This window comes from Lissotriton helveticus, chromosome 7, assembly GCF_964261635.1.
Source record: "Lissotriton helveticus chromosome 7, aLisHel1.1, whole genome shotgun sequence".
In the NCBI taxonomy this organism is placed as follows: domain Eukaryota; kingdom Metazoa; phylum Chordata; class Amphibia; order Caudata; family Salamandridae; genus Lissotriton; species Lissotriton helveticus.
Genome location: NC_136068.1, coordinates 431452387 through 431474118, shown reverse-complemented (window position 1 = coordinate 431474118; position 21732 = coordinate 431452387). Strand labels below are relative to the sequence as shown.

The 21732-nt window shown below is 46.0% G+C and overlaps 1 protein-coding gene across 2 annotated transcripts in view; it reads left to right on the top strand.

The window, feature by feature from the left end:
• Positions 1-19396, top strand: part of CLN3 (CLN3 lysosomal/endosomal transmembrane protein, battenin) — a 1158832-nt gene extending 1139436 nt beyond the window's left edge. For both annotated transcript variants that reach the window (XM_078652328.1, XM_078652329.1), the window contains 2 exons: positions 4620-4746; positions 13289-19396. In XM_078652328.1, coding sequence (XP_078508454.1) covers positions 4620-4739 — 120 coding nt within the window. In that variant the 3' untranslated portion in view covers positions 4740-4746; positions 13289-19396. The remainder of the gene's footprint in view (positions 1-4619; positions 4747-13288) is intronic.
• Positions 19397-21732: the final 2336 nt, after the last annotated feature.

Below are 21732 nucleotides of genomic sequence, written 5' to 3'. Positions count from 1 at the left end.
AGCGAGTCGACGCAATGCGCAGCTCTAGCCGCAACACGAGAGGGCGTTGGCAAACCAGGACATCACGGCGGTCCACATATGGATACTGTGGGCGAGAAGAACATAACCCGGAAGATTGCCCTGCCAGAGGGAAGACATGTTCGAAATGCGGAATTCCAAACCACTTCTCTAGTGTCTGCAGAGGTGGATCTCGCGGAAGAGGACAACCCGGAAGGAAATCACTATCTAGAGCAGTCCGGCATCTAACAATGGATGACCAGCGATTAACAAGCTCAGCAAAATCGCATCACCCTCAATATGATCGACTGGACGACTCGTCCACCGAGGACGATGACGAATGCTATTTCATATCATTCACCAACGACCTAAAGAAGTGAAGAAGGCCACAGCCCAAATGTCAGATACAAATAGATGGATCGCCAGTGACAGGAGTGATCTACACTGGAGCCACGATAAATGTCATGGGCATACAGCATTACAAAGCCCTCAAACCAAGGCCACCATTGAAACCATCCGCAGTGCGCATCCTCACATATGGGAGCCAGAAGCCACTACCGGTGCGAGGCAAGTTGACGGTACAGGTGAAGTAGTGTGGCTCACTGGTTAGAGGCGGCAGACCCGAGAGCAGAGGACGGCCCGGGACCAGGGTTCGATTCCCGGCGCGGCAGGTTTCTGGACCAGGGTCAGCGGACTCGATAATTCTCTCGCCTCGGTTCCCACTCTGATCAGCGATCACACTCGGCAACTCTGGGCATTAGCTTGCCTCATCTTCACTAACGGCCCCACCAGACCGCCGGGGATGCCTGGTCTCACCCTGGAGATACCCATTAAGGGACCATCTCTCAGGGAAACCAGGAAGGGTTTCGCAGCGGTCGAAGCGCCTTGGGACCCTACGGGTAAGTAGTGCGCTATATAAATGCCTATACATTTACATTTTACATTTACATTTACAAGTCTGAAGACAGAGAACTGACCACAACATTCCATGTCATTGACAAAGAGGCTGATCTGCTAGTCGGAAGCCACACGGCTGAGGACCTTAGTCTCATTGCTTTCGCCAACGTGGTCAAAACCCTGCAAGTTGAGGATATTCTGCAGTGGTTCCCGTCTTTGTTCAGTGGCCTAGGAGCGATCAAAAGGGCTCCTGTGAAGCTCCACATAGACAAAGCCATCCAACCGGTCGCTCTACGTCATCGGAGGATCCCGTTTCACCTGCGGGCAGCCGTGGAGCAAGAACTGTCCATGTTAGAAAAACAAGGGGTGATCGAGAAGGTGACCGGCCCTACGGCCATTGGGTATCCCCCATGGTGATAGCAGAAAAGCCTAGACAACCTGGGAAGATACGGATATGCATTGATATGTGCATGCCCAACAAAGCAATAAAAAGGGAGAGGCACATAACGCCCACTGTGGATGATAGACTCGCTGACCTGAACGGAGCCCAATGGTTCTCAAAACTAGACCTAAAAGCGGGATATCACCAACTGAGACTGGCTGAAGAGAGTAGGTATATCACGACATTCTCAACGCACCTGGGCCTGAGGAGATATAAGAGACTCAACTTTGGAATCTTTTCAGCTGCCGAGATATTCCAAAACGCCATCAAGAAAATACTGTCCGGGCTGCAAGGGGTGCTAAATGTCTGCGATGACATACTAATACATGCCAAAACCAGTGAAGAACATCACCGTCGACTGAGGGCCACCCTCAAGAGACTGGCCGAGCACGGAGTCACCTTACACAAGGACAAATGCAAATTCTTTCAAAAGTCAATAGAGTTCTTTGGATACGTATTTGATGCCAACGGAGTCAAAGTAGATCCCCGGAAATCACAGGCCATTCGACATGCGCCCGCACCCAAAACAGCCTCCGAAGTAAGAAGCTTCCTCGGAATGGCTCAGTATTGTGCAAGGTTCATCCCAAACCTCGCTACCATCGCAGAGCCTCTGCGCAATTTAACAAAGAAGGACAATCCTTGGAGATGGACTCAAGAAGAAGAGGAAGCATTCAAGACAGTAAAAGAAGCGCTCCTAGACGGAACGGCGATGGCGTACTTCGACACCGCCAAGAACACTGAAATCCTCGTAGACGCCAGCCCTGTTGGGCTTGGAGCGTTGTTGACACAAGAGGCAGAGCAAGGCATCTGGGTTCCACTTGCATTCGCCAGCAAAGCTCTCACGCCAACGGAGGCAAGATACTCTCAAATAGAAAGAGAAGCGCTGGCAGTAAAATGGGCGTGCAGCCATTTCCATCTATACATCACCGGATGCCCGTTTCGAATGGTAACAGACCATCAGCCGTTAGTACCTTTATTCAAGGGCACGGCACCACATCCACCACCGAGGATCGAGTGCTGGGCAATCCAAATTCAACAGTATCAAATGGACCTAATCTACAGGCCCGGAGCCAAGAATCCAGCGTATTTCCTATCCCGTCACCCCCCAGCCAGAAATGAGACTGGAGAAGAGCAAGACGCACAAACAGAGGAATTTGTGAACATGATTGCCCAATGGGCATGCCCACAAGCACTGTCAGCAGCCACGATAACCGATCAGTACATCAACGATGCGGTAATCCAGCGCGTCACTCAAGCCATATGAACAGGTTCATGGGAAGGATTCCTCCAGGGCACTCAAAACTGGAGTGAGCCAGATCAATTGCGACTGGGGAAGTTTTGGAGAGTACACCACGAGCTTAGCATCGCCGAGAACGGGCTCGTCCTACGAGGGTCCCGAGTGGTCATTCCCGTGACACTCCAAGAACACGCAACAACTATCGCCCATGCCGGACACCAAGGTACTCGTAGGATGAAAGACCGAATGCGGGAGAAAGTATGGTTCCCTGAGCTGGAACAGCTGGTAGACACCACAGTGCAGAACTGCAGAGCATGCCAACTGACCAGCACGCAGGAGGCCCCTGCCCCGCTGATCACAGAAGACCTGGCGCTAGCACCATGGTCATGGATCAGTCTAGACTTTGGCAGTTTTCCTGATGGAAGGGCCACTGCAGTTATAATTGACAGTTTCACCAAGTATCCAGTTGTAGAAGTAGTAGAATCAACGAGTTTCGCAAACATTCAACCAGTGCTCAACAAGACGTTTGCCATGTTCGGGATACCACTGGTGATCAAGACAGACAATGGACCCCCTTTTCAAGGGAGTGAATTCAAAGAATTTCTCAAGGGACTTGGGGTGAAACATCATCGCATCACACCTCAATGGCCTCAGGCCAATGGAGAGGCAGAACGGTTCATGAGGACAATCAACAAGATTCTGCGGATAGCTACAGTGGAAGGAACAGATCCCGAAGAATCGCTCCAACATTTTCTTCGAGAATATAGGAGTACCCCTCAGAGCACCACCAACAAGTCACCGTGGTCGCTCATGCTAGCAGGACAGAGACGAGATCTACTTCCAGTGGCAGACAACTGGAGACCGGAGCCTTACTACCCTGAGGCCACCCAAGAGCGAAGGCGGAGGACCAACGAAAAGGCGAGTCAGAAACGGAGAGCATGCGACAGGAGACTAAAGCCTGGAGACCTAGTGCTCATCAGAACCTGACGGCCTGCCGGGAAGTTTCGAACCCCATACGAAGCTGAACCGTGGGTGATCAAAGCGGCTCGAGGCACCGCAATAACGGTGTCACGTGGAGGAGAAGAAGTTACCCGCAACATATCGTGGTTCAAGAAGATACCATCAGACTCTCACCAGCTGGAGCTGATAGAAGAAGGGCCAGTTGACGGCACAGAAGGAAGTGGCGCTGAGCAAGTTTGTCCAGGACCGTTGCCTGACCAACCTGAAGCTGACACACCATCCTCAGACCTGCCGGTGCTGAGACAAACGCCCATCAGAGGAAGACAGCGATACAATCTCCGACCCAATCCGAGGCCCAGCCAGAAGCTGGCTGATTTCGCCTGTTGAACTAAGGCGATTATCAGGAACTGTCAAAAGACCAACTTAGGAAGGAATGTAGCGCTCTAGTGTTTCCCCGGGGTCTCGGATGAGCCCCGGAAGAAACCACACACTATGTATCACCTTCTGGCCAGGCGTGGCCAGAAGGCTATAAATAAATGGTTGCAGGTTGCACGTGACTTCCTGTCCGACATAACGCTGCGTCTGCTGTGTGTTTTGTACCCTCCTTGCATGCGATAATTATGTATGGCAACCAGTGATTATTAGGACCCCCCCACACTCCTCTGACTTATCGGGTGGATATTGATCAGGGAAGGCAGGGTGCAGCTTCACTACTGTCCACTGCGCTCCCTACCTTCCCCTGTGTGCGGTGTCCCGGTGCGACCTATGGCGGCGTGCCCGAGTGGGCAAGCTTCTCAACACTTGTAGAAGCTCCTATATGTTCCAGAGAACTGCAAAGAGCTCCCACAAGACCCCCAATCTAGCAGATTGCTCCTCAAGTTGGTGGCAAGCTGAGACTCTTCCTCACTTAGGCAAATAAATGTTCAAGTGATTTAATGGAAAAAAGGTTTTAAAAATAAACCTGGATTCAATATCATTATTCTTTCTCAGAATACGGACACTGTTCAAAAGTATTGACTTTTTGCAGTTGTTTTGACAAATGCTTGCGTTGCCATTTTCTTTGACTTATTTCCATGTTTTTTGCAGAGTTCAGATGAACACCGAGAGTTTGCAATGAGCGCAGCCTGCGTAGCTGATACATTGGGGATCTCGCTGTCCGGAGTTGTGGCCATACCCGTGCACGGATACTTCTGTGGGCTTCTGTAGCAGCAAGGTAACCATGTCCACACCTTGCCCCTTCCACGGCGCTGGTCAGGGATGCACTGTGTGCCTTATTAATGACAAAGCAGAAGAGACCTTTCTATGGATCAAGCATCAAAGAACTCAATTAAAAAGCAGATCTGTAAATTAAGGTGATATGATACAAAGGCAAAACCTATTACTGAATTAAAAACACCACAAAAAGTTAGAGTCAAGGTGACTGTAGGGAAATGTTCTAGCTTTTAGGGTTCATTTGCTAAGGCCCTTCTCTAGGAATTGGTTCACCACCCTTAACAAGTAGAATTTGGTCAGCCTCAAAGGTTTTCTGTACTCCTTTACTGACTGATTGAATTCTGAGAGACAATAGTGGCTATATTTTACAGTTTATAGAGCTTCACAAGACGCCTTGCCACGTTGTGTGAAATGGGCATTCCGGACTCATAACAACTCTAAGTAAAAGGAGAAAGTGCTGACGGTATAGTGATTCCAATGTCCCGGGAGCCGTGAAAATTACAGAATGTAAAATACAGTTATTGAAAACGTGACGTATGATGCTAGACTGACATACAGCTGCTGAAAATGATGTTGGCTAGACCTTTTACACCAAAGAATTCAAATGAAAACATTGCTTTTATAAAGATACATTGTGTTGACTGCTTCATGGGGAACATGGCGGCAGTAGGCTAGCTGCCGCGGTACTCCGCTCTAAGCTCTAGCGGAGCGTTTGCAGTTTCGGCGAAAATGAGGGCTTTTTGGATATTAGTAGCTCTAGTAGCTCTAGTAGCGTAAGATGAGCTATTAGCTGTCTATATTTTTAAAAACCGAACCAAAATACATCGATAAGGAAAAGGGAAAACCAGTTTTTTTTCTCGAATAAAGAGTTTTGCTCTGACCGTTGACCCGGTCTCTCCTCGCTCTCCATGTGTGTTCGGAGGGGCGTGTTCCAGGCTGTTTCGGCGTCCGTTGGAGTTCTCCCGTGCAGTTCGCTAGTGGGTCAGCTGTCACCGCAGACACAGACACGGACGCCGGCGGTGTTGTGGGAGTGGCACCGAGCCGCCCTGGAGCTCCGTCGTGGGAGGCAATTGCCAGGAAGGGGGGCGTAACCGCATCAGAAGACATTGCTGTTACAGCGGCATTTACTTTGGCGTCCACTTCGGCTACAGCAGCAGCTGTAGAATTCGACCCATCAGAATCAGCAGCAAACAAGGTGAAGGGGAGACAAGGAGGGGGAAAGACAGTCGACACTAAATTTATGAAGGTACCAGAAGAGATACCTGAAGAGGGGCTGAACCCGGGTGCAGGTTCTAGTGCAAAGCAGAGGGATAGTAGCTTGGTTAAAAACCCATGTTCTTTTTCCCTTAGAAGCCACAATTCAAACAAATTTGAGTTTCCCCCAAGTTTGAGTTTAACGACTATTAACAAGGGCCGCAGAGCGAAAAGGGCCATTAAATATCAAAACTTACCTCGCAAAGTGGGAGGAAAGATCAATTGTGAGAAAGGGGAAGTGTGTGGGCCCTCAGCCCTGGAAACCAGGCTGGAGGCTAGGGGGGAGTACCAGGATACTATTGCTGTGAGACCTGAATCAATTAAGTCAAATATTGCCAACGACAGTAATAGCACTAGTGAAACGCCATCTAAAACCTCTTCCTACCTCTCCTCAGAGGCCAAACCCAAACGAGCAAAGAAATCTAAGTCAGTAAAACCAGTTCTAGATTCAGGCTCTAAGATAACGCCTTCACTGCGATCTTATTTCAAGGCCATGCCTCAGGTTTTGAATCTGGCACAGAGCAGTCCCCCCGTAGTTTGTGTATCTCCAGGTATAACTTCTAGCATAGCTACATCTGGTTGTGTGGCTTCTTCAGATTCTAGTTCACAAAATATGGAAGAGGAGGCACGTAATGAAGGTCAACCTGGGGAGAAGGGATGTTTATCCACTGATACTATATTGACAGATGTTAATTCAGCTATCCTGTCTTCAGAAGCATCAGTAGAGCAGTGCACTAGGAATAGCAACAGTCTTAGCAGTTCTTTAATTCTTAACAAGTCTGTCACAACACCGGCGGTATCAATCAGTAACGCTGAAGCAGAAGTCTGTAGCTTCCCTGGTGAGCGTACGGGTCCGGAGGTGGATACATGCCTTGAGCCAGTAGAGTCAGGGATATGACAACTCGAGTCCCTTTTGAATGTAAACCAGAATATTCAGTTACAAACGGCTCACAGCCCTCCCCCTAGCTCTGATATACTTATTGGATTACCAGCCAGTGCTACTGATACACCCCCAGATCCCTCACTCTCCTCAGTATTAACCATGTTTTCTAATCTATCAGCTGACATCAAACGGGGGTTTGAGGAGGCATCAAAAATTCAGAGAGAGATCAGGACATACTGCGAGTCGTTAGACAGCCAAATAGACTGGCTTTTTTCAAGAACTGGGGTGTTGGAAGAAACGACAGCCGCAATGTCTCTAGAATTGGAAAACGCTAAGGAGGATATAGTGAAACTCAAAAGAGAGGACACCGCTCTGGCCGATAGAATGGAGGTCCTGGAAAATAATGCGAGGCGTTGTAATATCCGCATTCTTAATGTACCTGAAGGAAGTGAAGGAGCTGACATTAAGTCATATACCATCCAACTCCTTAAAAAATCTCTCACTCTAACGCACACAGAGGAGGAACTGAATGTAGACATTCAGCGGATCCATAGGGACCCCTTCAGGCGAAATCTGTAGCGGACGAAGCCCCTGAAGATATTGGTCAACTTTCATACTTTCCTATTGAAGGATCACATTCTCAACTTAGCCCTTAAGCAAAAATCCCTAACTGAAGGGGATTTCACTTTTCAAATAAGATCCGATCTTTCAAGGGCAATACTGGATAGGCAGTGGGAACGGGGCAGGAGAATGGAGGCCTTTAGGAACCTGGGTGCATCTGTACAGCTGAGTTTTCCTGCAGCATTGAAGATTATGTTCAATAACAAAATGTTCAACGTCCGTACGGTTCAGGCAGCAGATGAGCTATTGATAAATATTGGCACTCCCAAGAGTTGAGGGTAGGTTAGGTTTAGACTGAGAGATTGAGGGTTCCCCACTATTTCTGCACATAGAGTCTATATATATATAAACATTACAACCTCATGTTTGATTTTGACTTTTTCCCAGTTCTTTGGGGGGAAAAAAAGAAAGTGAAGAAAAAAGAAAAAATAAGAGAGAAGAGGAAGGAGAGAAAAGGAAAAAAAAAGAGAAAAAGGAAAGAAAAAAAACATATAAAGATATAAAAAGGGGGAAAAAAAGGGATTAAACACAAACTATTAAAACTCTTGTAGAGCTACAATTTAATGTAAAACACTATTATTAAAAACTTATGAAAAGTCACAAATCTGAGCATTTTATACCCTGAGAAACATACTTGTGATTTCGAGTGTAGCCGTAATAGGCTAAAACTTTTGGCAGATTTACTTAGTCCTCAACACCATAGCTAATAATGCTTCGTGGGAGCTTAGAATGGCTTAGGGGTACCACAAACCGGACATGTTCCGGTTGGTCAAACAAGGGTTTCTCAGGGGAGGGTGGGCGGGTTCCACATGGGTGAGGGTTAGGGTAAATAGTATAAAAAGTTTCTCATCTCTAAATTGGCTGTTGATAATTTTATTTGTAAAAAATGGACAGACTTCGTATCTCGGAGATATACCAAGGGGTGCAAGTTAGTAGGGTCTAGCCTCACTAGGTACATTAGCCATGAGTACTATTAAGATTCTCTCCTGGAATGTTAATGGCCTGTGCACCAAACCCAGATCTAACACGATTTTACAATATATACGTGATTTTGATGCGCAGGTCATTATACTTCAGGAGACACATCTGGTTGAGGCTGAAGTACTTGATTTGGTAAATAAAAACAGATGGATAGATCTATCTGTTACCACTTCTCAAGCAGTTAATACTAGAGGGGTTACCATCCTTTTTAAAAAAACAATTACTACTAGACTCTTAGAGCAGAAGGTTGATCCCACAGGTAGGTGGGCTATCGCGACCGTCGTGATAGGTGGCTCACGCCTCACGATAGTTGGGTACTATGGGCCTAACCGAGATGACCCCTCTGCCATGGCCTCATTATTCTCCGAGCTTTTACATTTCCCAGAACCAATCATTATAGCGGGAGATTTTAATATTGTGCTTGACCCCTTGTTGGATAAGACCACTTCTAGTCGGCAACTTACTCTGTCTAAATCCAGAGATTTTCTACTTAAAGCTATGTCTCAATACGGAATTATTGACATTTGGAGAGTAAGGTCGGGACAGAAAACAGGTTTTTCCTTCCGAAATTACAAATATCGTCACAGATCCAGGATCGATTTCTTCTTAGTAAGTAGAGTTCTGCTTAATTCAGCTAAGAGTGTTACCTACTTACCATCTCATCTGTCGGATCATTCGGCTGTACTTTTAGATCTTGAAGTACTGATTCAACCTCCGATCAGGTCATGGTCTATTGATAGGTCCCTCCTTACATCTCCAGATAATTTGGAGTATATTAGAGCAGAAGCGCAAGAATTTTTTAAAGTTAACATTGGTTCTGCGAGCTCTAGCACAGTATGGGACGCTTTTAAATGTTCTCTGAGAGGGGTTATTAAGAACAAAGCCACGTTCCGAAGGAGACAGTATGCCCAAGAAGTGGCATCGATAGAGGCTAACCTATTGACAGTCCAAACTGAATTAGAAAATTCTAACAATGCTCCCGATTCTGTTATACTGGCTAAACAGGAGGAGTTGCTGAAGCTTAAAGGGCAACTAGCTTCAGTACTTAACCAGCGCATTTTGCAAGGGTGGGAAGCGAGTAAATTAGCCCATTTTGAATTTGGAGAAGGGGCGGGTAAACTATTAGCCTGGAAGTCTAGAACTGATCAGACCCGTAATAATATAGGGTCTAAAATAACTAGTTCAGGTACAGTATCTTCGAACTTAGAAATATGATCAACCTTTAAAGACTTCTTTCAGACTATCTACCAGGAGGACAATAACATCTCCTCTGAAAATGTAAAGAAGTGGCTGAGTGATATTTCACTGCCAACACTTTCCTCAGAACAAAGTGCCTTTTTAGATCAGGCAATAACGGTAGAAGAGGTAGCAACTGCTAAACATAACAGCAAAGGCGGAAAGGCGGCGGGGCCAGATGGCTTGCCCGCCGAGATATATAAACATCTTGCGGCTGACATTGCTCCTTTTCTTGCTGTATCATTTAATCAAGTTTTGTTGGAGGGTGATTTACCGCCCACATCGTGGAGTAAAGCATTGATTACACTCATTCTGAAACCAGGCAAGGTTTCCACCGACTGCGGCTCTTACCGCCCTATTCCAATACTTAACGCTGACTATAAGATCTTCACGTCACTCTTGGCTAAGAGGCTGGGGCAGGTCGCTCCCTCAGTCCTACATTCCAACCAAAAGGGCTTTGTTAAAGGTCGCCAGCTCTTTGAATTGACGTACGACCTGATAGGAGCGATCGATATGGCAACTAGCTCCTCGTTACCCTTAGCTATTTTCACGCTGGACGCCACCAAGGCCTTCGACAGGGTCAACTGGTTGTACCTGTCGGGGGCCTTGGAAAAATTTGGCGTGGGTCGGGCTTTCCGCAGAGCGGTGGAACTGTTATACCATAATCCATCTGCTTCGATCTTGGTTAATGGCGGATTGTCGGAATCATTTACCATCACAAGGGGCACACAACAGGGTTGCCCGCTATCGCCCCTGCTTTTCGATCTCTATATTGAGCCGTTTGCTCAAAAAATTCGGGAGGATAATAACATCATACCTTTCAGATATAGAGATTGGGAAAAAAGGTGTCCCTGTATGCTGATGATATTATGATTATGAATTCAGATATCAGCACTGCGTTTCCAACAGTCATAAATTTAGCACGGCAATTTGGTAACGTCTCTGGGTACGAAGTAAATGCCACCAAGACCGAGGTTATGGTGTGCAACAGCGTAGGAATTGGGCTTCCTGTGCACCTTTGTGGTAACATGAGATATCTAGGTATAAGAATCGCTAAGGACATTAACTTGATCGCCTCTACTACCTTTACCCTAGTTGCTAAAGAGTGTAGGAAACTAATGGGCTCTTGGGGACATCTCCCATTAACGCTCCTGGGTCATTCAAATTTAGTTAAAATGTCCATTTTACCTAAGTTGACTTTTATTTTTAATAGTATACCATTATATTTTGAAACATCACTAATTGCGAAGATGCAGAGTGATATTTCTTCATTTGTCTGGAAGAACAAAAGTGCAAGAATAGCTTGGAGGAAATTAAGGCGTCGCAGGGAGAAGGGCGGTTTGGCCGGTCCAGACCTCCAGATCTATGCCTGGGCCTTTCAGATGACACATGCCCGAATGCTACTTAAAACTCCATTAGACCGAGACATCGGGTTGATGTTTACAACATTACTACAGTGTGAAGGACTAGGGCAGTTGGGCTTTCTTTTTAAGTTTGGAGACCCCACATTTTTCAAGAAGATCAAACTGAAGGTGCTGCAGGGCCTAGCAAGAACTTGGTACAATCTCAGAGTCACTACTAAAATAGGATACTACTCAAATAGATCTCCTATATGGGATCTCCCTGCTCCTCCTGGTTGGGCCAACGATGTACTGATAAGTCCATTAATAGATGCTGGAATCTCCACATGGGGAGACCTGTTTGTGGCAGGGGACATGCTTTCCTGGGAACATCTAGTGAGTAAGGTGGGCCCTAATTTTTCCAGATTAAAATTTTTACAAATTTCAAGTTGGGCACAAGCACAAACAACTGGGGCTCCCCGTCGCCCTCAATTGCCCCTTGGAGGAAGTAGTCAATTGGAATCTTCTTTACTTGATAGAACACCTGCACCCAAGGAGGTTTCTTTTTTCTACAACCTAATTTTAGAGGAGATCGATGGGGAATTCCATCTTCCAGACCAGCTGTGGGGCTTCTTGTTGCCTTCTATTAATTTGCATGAACTATGGCTAGCCTCCTGTAATGTTCTCTGGGATATAGTTAAACCTGCTTGGCTCCGTAGAAACCACCTATATACCCTTCACAGGGCTTACTACTCCCCTCAGAGATTGTCTAAATTTTCAACAGGTGAACCGGTGGCGTGTGCCCGGTGCGGCCAAGTGGCGGCCTCGGACGCACACATGTTTTACGATTGCCCACATTTAACATCTTATTGGCATTCAATAGGCAATAAACTAACATCTTCAATAGGCTCCACCGTGATTATAGATCTCCGGCTAGTAATATTTGGAGTAGTGGACCAAAAGCGAAGCCTAACTAACAACCTTTTGTTCTATTCTATGTTGGTGGCCCGACACGAAATCTGTAAGCGGTGGAAAGAGGCTTCTCCTCCGTCATTACATGACTGGTGTTCCTCCATGTTACAAATATCAAAAGTGGATCTTTCCAGGGCTGGAAAATCAGACAAAAGAGCTTTTTGGCAGAAACTCGATTGGTCCCAATAGTTTATGCTGTTTTTTTTTTTTTCCCCCAGTTCCAATGATTACGAAGCCATGATACACTCTTTTTGCTATAACATCTTTGCCCTCTTACTAGGCGAATTGGTGGTAACAGCAATGGTGGAAACTGGTTAATGGTAATTATCTGTCAAACAGTATACAAGGGGTAAGGATTGGATGGGAGAACGACATAGCTGTACGGTTTTGAAGGATCCGTACATCGATTATACCCCTACCAGTCTTTTACGTAGACAGCATGTCAACTTCCCACATGCCATTCTTCCCTGTCCATTGGTCCGACAGATTAGGCCATGGTGGAGATGAGGAATAAAAAAAAAAGATACATTGTGTTTCTATTAGAATATTGAACCAATAATAATTTCGACCTTGACGACCAAATTGTTGAAGATCAGACTCCCAGTATGCAAATCTGCTGTTTTGGTACTATGTGCAAGAATAGGTGATAGATGAAGGAAAATCCGCTTAGCATTTGATTTCCTTCGTGAGCCTTATCAAGTGAATCCATAGTCCAGTATATTATTGAACGGAGGGTAAAACTATTATTAAAATAGACTGCAGGTAATAATTATTCGAGGGAAAGTGCCCCTATCAGTAAACCAGAAGAGCAGGGATAGAAGAAAATTGCAAATTGATTACAAATACCACACATAAAACCAGAATGTTTACTGCTCAATTTCTTTTTCTTTTTTATTTTGACAAAATTCATAAATTGAACTAAATGTTTGCAAAATGTGTGAGAGACCTATTAGAGAGTTGATTTCCTTATTAGTAATGTAGTGACCAGTAGATCACCCTCTTGATTGTGATGATGGCACACTGTGGAACCAACTGACAAACTGCTTCTGATAGATACTTCTAACTGCAGATTCTGATCTTTTGATTTCACCCGGCTGCCAGACTGGATTCATAATCTTTTCAGAAGCTGCTCCCAAACACAGATAGGTGGCGCCATTTAACTCCGCAACTACTTCACCCTGCCTCCAGAAGTGATGGCTTAGAGCCATATATAGGCACCACACTTGCACTGACATCAGTTTCTTTTTCTTTTTCAGATCCTTCGATGCAGATACAGAACTCCACGCCTGAACTTCTGTCAGTGTTTTGCCAATCTCCAAAACAATGTTACTGTTAAAGATTCACCTTTGCTATACTCATGATAGACCTCCAGGACACAAGTGGTCTTCATACCTCACCAAAATCTTTACCAAATTCCCCATTATTACCCCCCCACACACCTCCACCTTCCTCGAAAGAAAGTGCCTCTTTTGATGTGGTGGTATGTAGGGCATCAGAGATTTTGGAATTACAACTGCCTACTGTAGAAGATAAGGCAAAACTTTAGACTGAAATCCTGCAACCTAACCTTTCACCTTCAAAGCCTTTACTGATTTTCATTAAAACTCGGACAGATACTTGGGCTCAGCGTGTGCGATGCCCTACTCTGTGCAGCTGGTAAGTCACCCCAAAGCTAGTCAGAATTGACCTCTTCTGCGTAACCCGAACTTATTTGTACTCCGCAACCTTCACAGGAAAGCCTTGTAGTGCAGGCTCTGGCAGCAGATTGGGTCTCCATGCCGTTCCTACTGCTCTGCCTGATAGAGCATCTAAACGTATTGATGACAGTGTGTTCTCATCCACCAGCTTGGCTGTATGACATTTGAATTCAGGTACACCCACTGGGACTTGGTGAGTGAGATTGTGCCCTCCTTCCCCGACAAGTTTTTAAATACTTTTGCCCAGATGGTCCACTGTAGACAGGATACAGCAAAATAAATCTTGCAAGCTGGACTGGATACCACAGAGTGGCTAGGCCTTCTCATATGCAGTAGTATGGGTAGTCGTTATCACACTAGAATGCATATCACGTTACTCTGGAGACAAACAGGCATTTCTCATGGACATGGGTCGTGGACCTTGGTCAGCGGACTCGATAATTCTCGCTTCGGTGCTTACTCTAATCAGGGGTTCCACTCGGCAACTCTGGGCATTAGCTTGCCTAATCTCCACAACGGCCCCACCAATTCCGGGGATGCCTGGCTCCACCTTGGGGACTCCCAGCAAGGGACCATCCCACAGGGAAAGCCAGGACGGGTTCCCCAGAGTTATACAGCGCCGGGACGCCCCGTTGCTGGGCAGCTGTGCGCTTTACAAGTATACTACATTTACATTTACATGCTCTTTGATTGCTCAAGGTCTTTCGGAGACATGGCCTATTCAGCACATGAGTGATTCAAAGATAAAAATGCTACAACTCGCTCCTTGGGCTTTATATTTCTGAGCAGCCAGTTCCACCAAAAATGCCGGAAGTTCAAGGCTAACTCCCTGGCCCTGGCTGATAGCCAGTGGCAGCCATCTCAGCCCAAGCAAAAGTTCATGAACTCCACCGGGAGCAGATTGCTGACAGAGGATGGGGCAAAGAACAGCATGGTCAGTCCTAGGCTTCCTCTTCCCTACCTCCACCAAATGGTTCTGATTCCCCCTTTGCTAGTCATTTGCAGCTAGTGGGGGGGGGGGCAGAATACATGTTTAGCCGCAAAACCAGCATACAATTACCTTGAACCAGTGAGCCCTGCAGGTTCTCTGTCAATGTTGTGTCCCTCCCATTTTGTTAACCCCCCCCACCCCCCAGTTCGACCTACCTTTGCCTAAACTTAGGGAGAACATGCCTCCATTCTTGCCAGAGAGGTTCTGCCATTACTGGCCAAACGATCAATTAGTTGGATGCCCAAACAGGAGGAAAGCAGTTGGTGCTATTGCCCCTATATTCTGGTACCTAAAGATGGTATGCTCAGCCTGTTTTTGGATCTTTAGTTACTAAATGCATTCCTTTGTAGGAACAAATTGAAGAAGCTAACCTTGGCCTAGGTCCACTTTGTTCTATACGGCAGGCACTGGATTGTGTCCTATGATTTGCAGGACATGTACTTTCATGTGGTCTTCATGCAGTTCCACAATGATTTCTTCCAGATCATCATGGGATAAGAACACTTTGAGGTTTGTGTTCTACCATTTGGCTCATTTCATCCCCATTTGTCTTCTCAAACGTGATGGCAGTGGTCGCGGCCCATCCTTGATGGTCAGGAATGCACATCTTCCCATACCTCGACAATTGGCTGTAGAAGGTGCCCATGTCTTGCTAAGTTGTGGACCACCTGCAAACAGTCATCTTCATCTTGCTACATTCATTCCTGGAATTGAGCCAAAATCCCACATTCGGCTGATGTGTAACATTACCTTTATAGGGGCAGTTCCGCACATGGTGATGTTAAGTCTGACCCCACCTGCAGCAAGTCCAGATATGATCCTGATATTTCAGGCTCAGTGCAGGGTTCCTGCCTGGAAGGGTTGTTGCTTCTTAGTTTCCTGACCTTGCCTGTCCTTCTAGTGACTTATGCCCAGTGGAACCTGCACTTTTAATGGACTCAACACAAGAGGTGCCTCATGGACGTTTGTCAGATGAGACAACACGGAACTCTCAATGGTGGATAAAGGATGCCAACCTGATGTGGCAGACCATTCTCCCTACCCCATGCAGAGCTTAAAATGCTAATGAATGCATCAGCTCTGGGGAGCAGTGGCGGTTGGCACTGATCAGGGTTGGCGGGGGGGCGAAGTAAGATAATAACTTGCCTTATTGCAGCTGCGTGTCTCCTCCACGTCAGGACTCGGCCGAACAGGAACCAGGAAGCACCCATGCTCCCCTGACCAATCCCATCGCTACAATGCTGCATTGTGATTGGTTTGAGCCTGTGGTTTTGCACCCTGATGGGGACTGGGGGCTTGGGCATATTCTGCAAGCAGGCTGTAATGCAGCCTGCATGGAGAACATTTGCAGTGTGCATGACTGTTTGGCTGGCCCCAGAGAGCTGGCCAAACAGTCATTGCACACTTGGAGTGGGCAAACCACTCCTCCCCTGCTCTGAGAGCAGAGCAGCCCGTCCACCCTTAAAGCAGCAGAGAAACATAAAATGATAATAACTTTGAGTTATTATCATTTTATGTTTCCTTTAGTTACACTGCTTAAAACCAATAGGATGACATTCCTCTGTCTTAGTGGAGGAGCCGCCGGAGAGGCTACCTGGACGAGGTGGTGATCAATGGCCTCTGGTGGAGCAGAGGCACTACATCAACCTGCTTGATCTGCAAGCCATACAGTTGGCTCTCAAGGCATTTATATCTTCCTTCAAGATTAATCCTGTGCAATGTGTGATGGAGAACACAACTACCATATGGTAGTGCGACAGTGTGGGGTTGCAGGTGCTGTGCATTAAGTACCACCACATGGTACAGTGGCAGTGTGGGGTTGCAGGTACTGTGCCATGAAATGCTGAAACTATGGTGCTAGTCGGCCCATTAGGGAATCTCGCTAACCATCTGACAGGATGCCACAGTGGCCGAGATTACCAGACACCATCTAGCTGACCACAACTGGTATCTGCACCCATCAGTAATTCAAGGCATCTTTGCCTAGTGCAGCATGTCTTGGGTAGATCTTTTTTCTACCATTGTGAACATTCACTGTCAAGCCTTTTGAATTCTAGGGTTTCTGCTTGAAGGCTCCATGGGAGATGCATTCCACCTTTCCCTGACTCCGGGCTCCTCAATATGTTTCCACCTCTACCAGAGAGTCTAGAGAGACTGCTGGACTCAATTGATCATGATAGCCTGGTCTGGGCTTGAAGACTGTACTAGGTTGGACAGCTGAGGCTGAGCATTTGCCCTCTCCTGTGTGTTCTTCTGATTGATGACTTTCTCTCCCAGAAGCAGAGCACTTCATCTGAATCACTGCATATTATAACTCCGTGCGTGGAGATCGAGCAAAAACAGTTGAGTGGTTTAGATATGATCTTGAAGGTAATGGATGTCATCCTGGGTGTGTGCCATCCGCACACAAAGTTGGTCTACTCTGTATGTTGGGCAACGTTTGTGGCCTGGTGCAAAGACTGTGGGGGCAGTATGTTGCAGGCAAAACTTTTTGATCTACCTCTCTTAGTCTTGTCTTTGGGCCAGAAAGGCCCTTCCTTTGGCACTGTTAAAAGTTATTCGACAGCCTTCTCAGCATATCCTCATTTACCGAATCAGCCATCTCTATTTAACTCACCAGTTGCAATGTGTTTTTAATTTTTTTTTTTACTATATTTATGACGTAGTTGGGCCTTAACTTGGTTCTAACTTTATTGTACACACCTTTAGAGGCGATACATTGCTATTCATTTAGAAATCTTACCAAGTGGGTTAGAAACTGTGTGGGTTTTCTGGTGTGAAGAAGGAGAAGGCAGACCAAAAACAGACCCTATCCAGATGGATTGTTCTCTGCATAAAAATGTGCTAAGTCTTAGCCAAGAGGGAGCCTCTTCAGAGTCTTCAAGCTCATTGTACTAGAGCTAAGGCCGCTACTATAACCTTAGATAAGGGTGTTCCTCTCTTGGACATCAGCCAGGTGGCTATTTGGGTGTCAGTTCACACCTTCACTATGCATTACTGACTCAATTTGCAAGTTTGTAGAGAGGGCCATTTTCACGCTTGATTCTGCAGGATTCCTTAGTGTGAAGTCTCCTCCACCTCTTGAGAGGTACTGCTTTGGTATCTAGTCAAAAGTTGAAGAATCTGTATTTAGTAAGTATCCACCAGAAGAACAAGTTATTTACCTTCAATAATGATCTTTTTAGTGGATACTCTATGTATCCTCATGTTCCTCACTGCCCTCGTCCTCCTCCCTTTTCTGAGGAGTGGATTTCTAGGTTTTAATTCTGCAGTCAGGGTTTGTAATCTGTTTCTGATTGTCTTTGTCAAAGGGCATGGAAATCTTTGTGATAAATTGATGTCAACTTGCAGCGGTGGCACCAATATATGTCTTTCTGGCGTCACTTGCAGATGCAGACAAGGTCACTGCTTACTCCTAAGGCGTCATCTGTTGGCATGCAGGAGCAATTGCTGAAACGTTTCTCAATCCATTCTGGTTCCTTACACCGCTAAAAAAGTTAGGAATCTGCTGTTAGAAAACCACTAGAAAGAGCTTGACTGAAGACAATTGTATCTTTCACTCAACTTGTCAGCTGTTTTTGTTCTTGAACAAACAAAGAATAAGTTTGAAACGTACAGTAAATGTTCCCTCCTACTAGCTCTTTGACCACTCCTCCAAATTTACATGATAAAAATCATAACAGAAGAGGTTTCAAAGATCCTTAATCTAGAAACCTTGGAGAGTTCAGGGTGGTGTGACTAGAAAGGATCATAATTTTTCAAGTTGAAATCACTTAAAATCAACCACAGTTTCTATAAACAGTGTATTATCTCCAATAATTAATTTCCATTGTGTCTATAAGCAGGCTTCTCCTTTTTCACGTCCCTTTTTTGACATTACAACTCATTCAGTGGCATTCAGCGTCCGTAGCACTTAAGATACAGGTCAGCAACCAAGTTGCCAAAACAATGTAACACAATGAGCCTTCATATAATTGTCCACTTTTGCCTAAATAGTACCCCAAACAATATATCTTAAAGTGTTACTGAATTACAAGCAACATGTCAACGGTCATGTTTACAATAGCAGTATTATGTAAGGAGGCCACTCTCTTGTAGTTATTGGCCCGTATGCATAGGGCAAAAGAGGGTCTTTGACTTCATTCCATACCCTCTGACTCCACCCCGTTCAATAATTACCATTTACTGCACTGTTCACTTGCATAATATTGCTTGAATATTTGTTGGAATATGTTATTTAATACTTTGAAAATAGTTGTGTGTTTAAACAAGGTAAACAGATATTATTTCACAGGTGCAGGCTGGATGGCAATCTTTTAAATTCCATTTAGGCAAATACACATTTGGTCATTTAAGTAAAAACACAGTTTCATGCTTACCAGATCCATCCAGTCTTGCATAGTGATGTTTCAACAATATTTACTGTGGGAATCAATGAACACTGTTATTTTTCTCAGGCATGATAAAGAAATATGTGGAAACTTTAGTAAACTTCTGTATTGCTGAAACTAAATTATTCTAAATTGAATAATTTAAATTTAAACTTCAAATGAAAATTACTTTTTTTGCTTTTTAATTACTCTTGTAGTCAACTAATTGAATGTTCTTCTTTTTCTTTATTTATCTGTATACCATGCTCACTGCAATAAAGTATTGTGATCTTTAGAAACATTTCATATCAGCCTTTGCTAAGCTCTCTGAAGGCGTCTTTATTCATGAGTTGTCTGTTGCGTGAGTGTTCATTTCAGGCATTCTTTGAGGCCACAATAATATATATGTATATATATATATATTCACTGAAAAAACCATAGGTTTCACACGTTATAGTTAGCTGGACATTTCACTCATACTAAACCATTGAAATTCCCCCGTTATAGTTAGTTCAGCTAACTATATAACTCACGCGCCCAAAATGCACTGCTGATGATGTCACATATTACATCACTCATGACATGGTCAGTGATATCACTCATGACATCACTGATGACATCTCATTGTTTTTTTTGGGGGATAATCGTACCGTACAATACGGTGATTGCACCGTACTTTGTACAGGTAATTGTACTCTGCGCGTACCGGCGCACACGTTACGAATACGCTTTCATGTTACACGTTGCATCAACGCTTCCGCGTGACGTCATGTACGGCGCCGCAAAAGTTTCTAATTGTTCAAAAACATATATTTATGTATTTAATGTACATATTAAGGGAAGACATTATCTGGGATAATCATGAAAATAGTTTTTTTAAACATTTAATAAGCGTATATTACTTTGAAAAGCAATTACGCAAATCGCGGCGGTACATCGTACGTACTCGCAGCGTAAGAGCACCGTAAGCGCACCGTACGCGTACGCAAAGCCATGTGACTTTAAAAGAAGAGATTTGATTGGTTCATAACACTTCCTATTCCAACTGTTGAAAGACCCCACCCATTTTAATCATTCTACTCTGACTTTCTAAGAAGAAGCATCGTGTTGGACTTGGCCCTTTTGGCAGGTTCACCCCTAAACTTTTTGCTTTTAATTGTGACTTGGTGTTGGTTGTTTTTGGCTTCTGCGCACTTTAACCCTGTGTCCCAGTGTAAAGTGCGTGCGCAGTCTGAGTGTGTGTGGTGAGATTGGCCTGCCCTCCCACAGGAATGCATGGGGAATGTGTGTGTCCATGGTAGTTCCTGATTTGTGGGGAGTGCAGGGGCGAGTTTGGTATGTGGGAATGCGTGAGATTAAATGCTGCGCGACGGTGTGCGCAGATTTAACCTCTTGCATGCTCATGACGAGCTCAGCTCGTCATGAGCTACAGTGCTTCTGTGCTCATGACGAGCTGAGCTCGTCATGGCCTTTAGAACGCTTGCACGCTGGGCTAATTCCCCTGCTGTGCGAACGTTCTAAAGAAACGGGTGCGGCAGTGACGAGCTGAGCTCGTCATGAGCACAGGAGCGCCGTAGCTCATGACTAGCTGAGCTCGTCATGAGCATGGGGGCGCTGTGCGTGCCCCCCGCCCCCAGCACAGCAGGTAAATGTGCGCAACAGTGAAGGGGCTAATGTGTCTGGTGTAGAAGTGCCACTTCTAGAAGTTGGCCTGTCTGTGCAGTATATGTGAATTGACTGCCTGGCTTGTGATTGGCTGGATCTGGCTGGTGTGCCTGGCTCCAGGAGTCAGGATGGGTCTGCCCCGGTGGTGAATGGAGAGATCTTCATGTTGATGACAGGGAGGAGTGCACCTGGGACCTGAATAGGGCTGGGCCTACCCTACACAATTCTGGCTCTGCCCCCTGTGGTGCGACTGATGTCCCTAGCCTGTCCTGTGAATGGGGAGAGGGGCTGAGCACAACAAAGTGCTCCAAAACCAGTTGCATCTGGTTTTCCCTTAACCCTCTGCTACCAGACAAAGGGAATCCCTGTATAAGAAGGGGATGTGACCCCATGTTTCTGTTCTGACTGATCCTATCTTGAGGGGGGCCTGCTGCTGCTGGGCGCCAGGAGGTACCACCACTGGGGACTGCCTTCCTGCCTGGAGGACCCTGTGAGCTGGCCCCTGGGCCCAGCCTTTGCCCCCCCCCTGCCTTCATTCAAAGACTTTCCTGGGACCTTGGCTCTATAGCGCCTGGGAGCGTTTTATTTCTCATCCTAACCAGAAGGCATTGGTTGTCCTGAGGAGCAATGTCCTCGTGGGATGCAGCGCCGAGCAAGGATTGTCTGCACAAGGGAACCCCCGGCGTGGAGTTACCCCATGATTGTGTTTGTTTGCGGCGCGGGTGCCCACCCCGCACTGCCTGACGCATGATTGCCGAATTTGATATCCCTAGCGGGTGCCCACCCCGCCAAGGACTTTTGATTATAACCGGTAGCCTACCCCGGATTACCACTGTGAGCCGTTCCGCGGACCGCCGCCCTGCCTGCGACGACCCGGAAGCAGTTGCGCGAAACGGGAAGCAGATGGGAGCCCACCCCGCGCTCCTGTGTGGCCACGGTGGAGGACGGGAGCCCACCCCACCTCCACCCGACCTCCA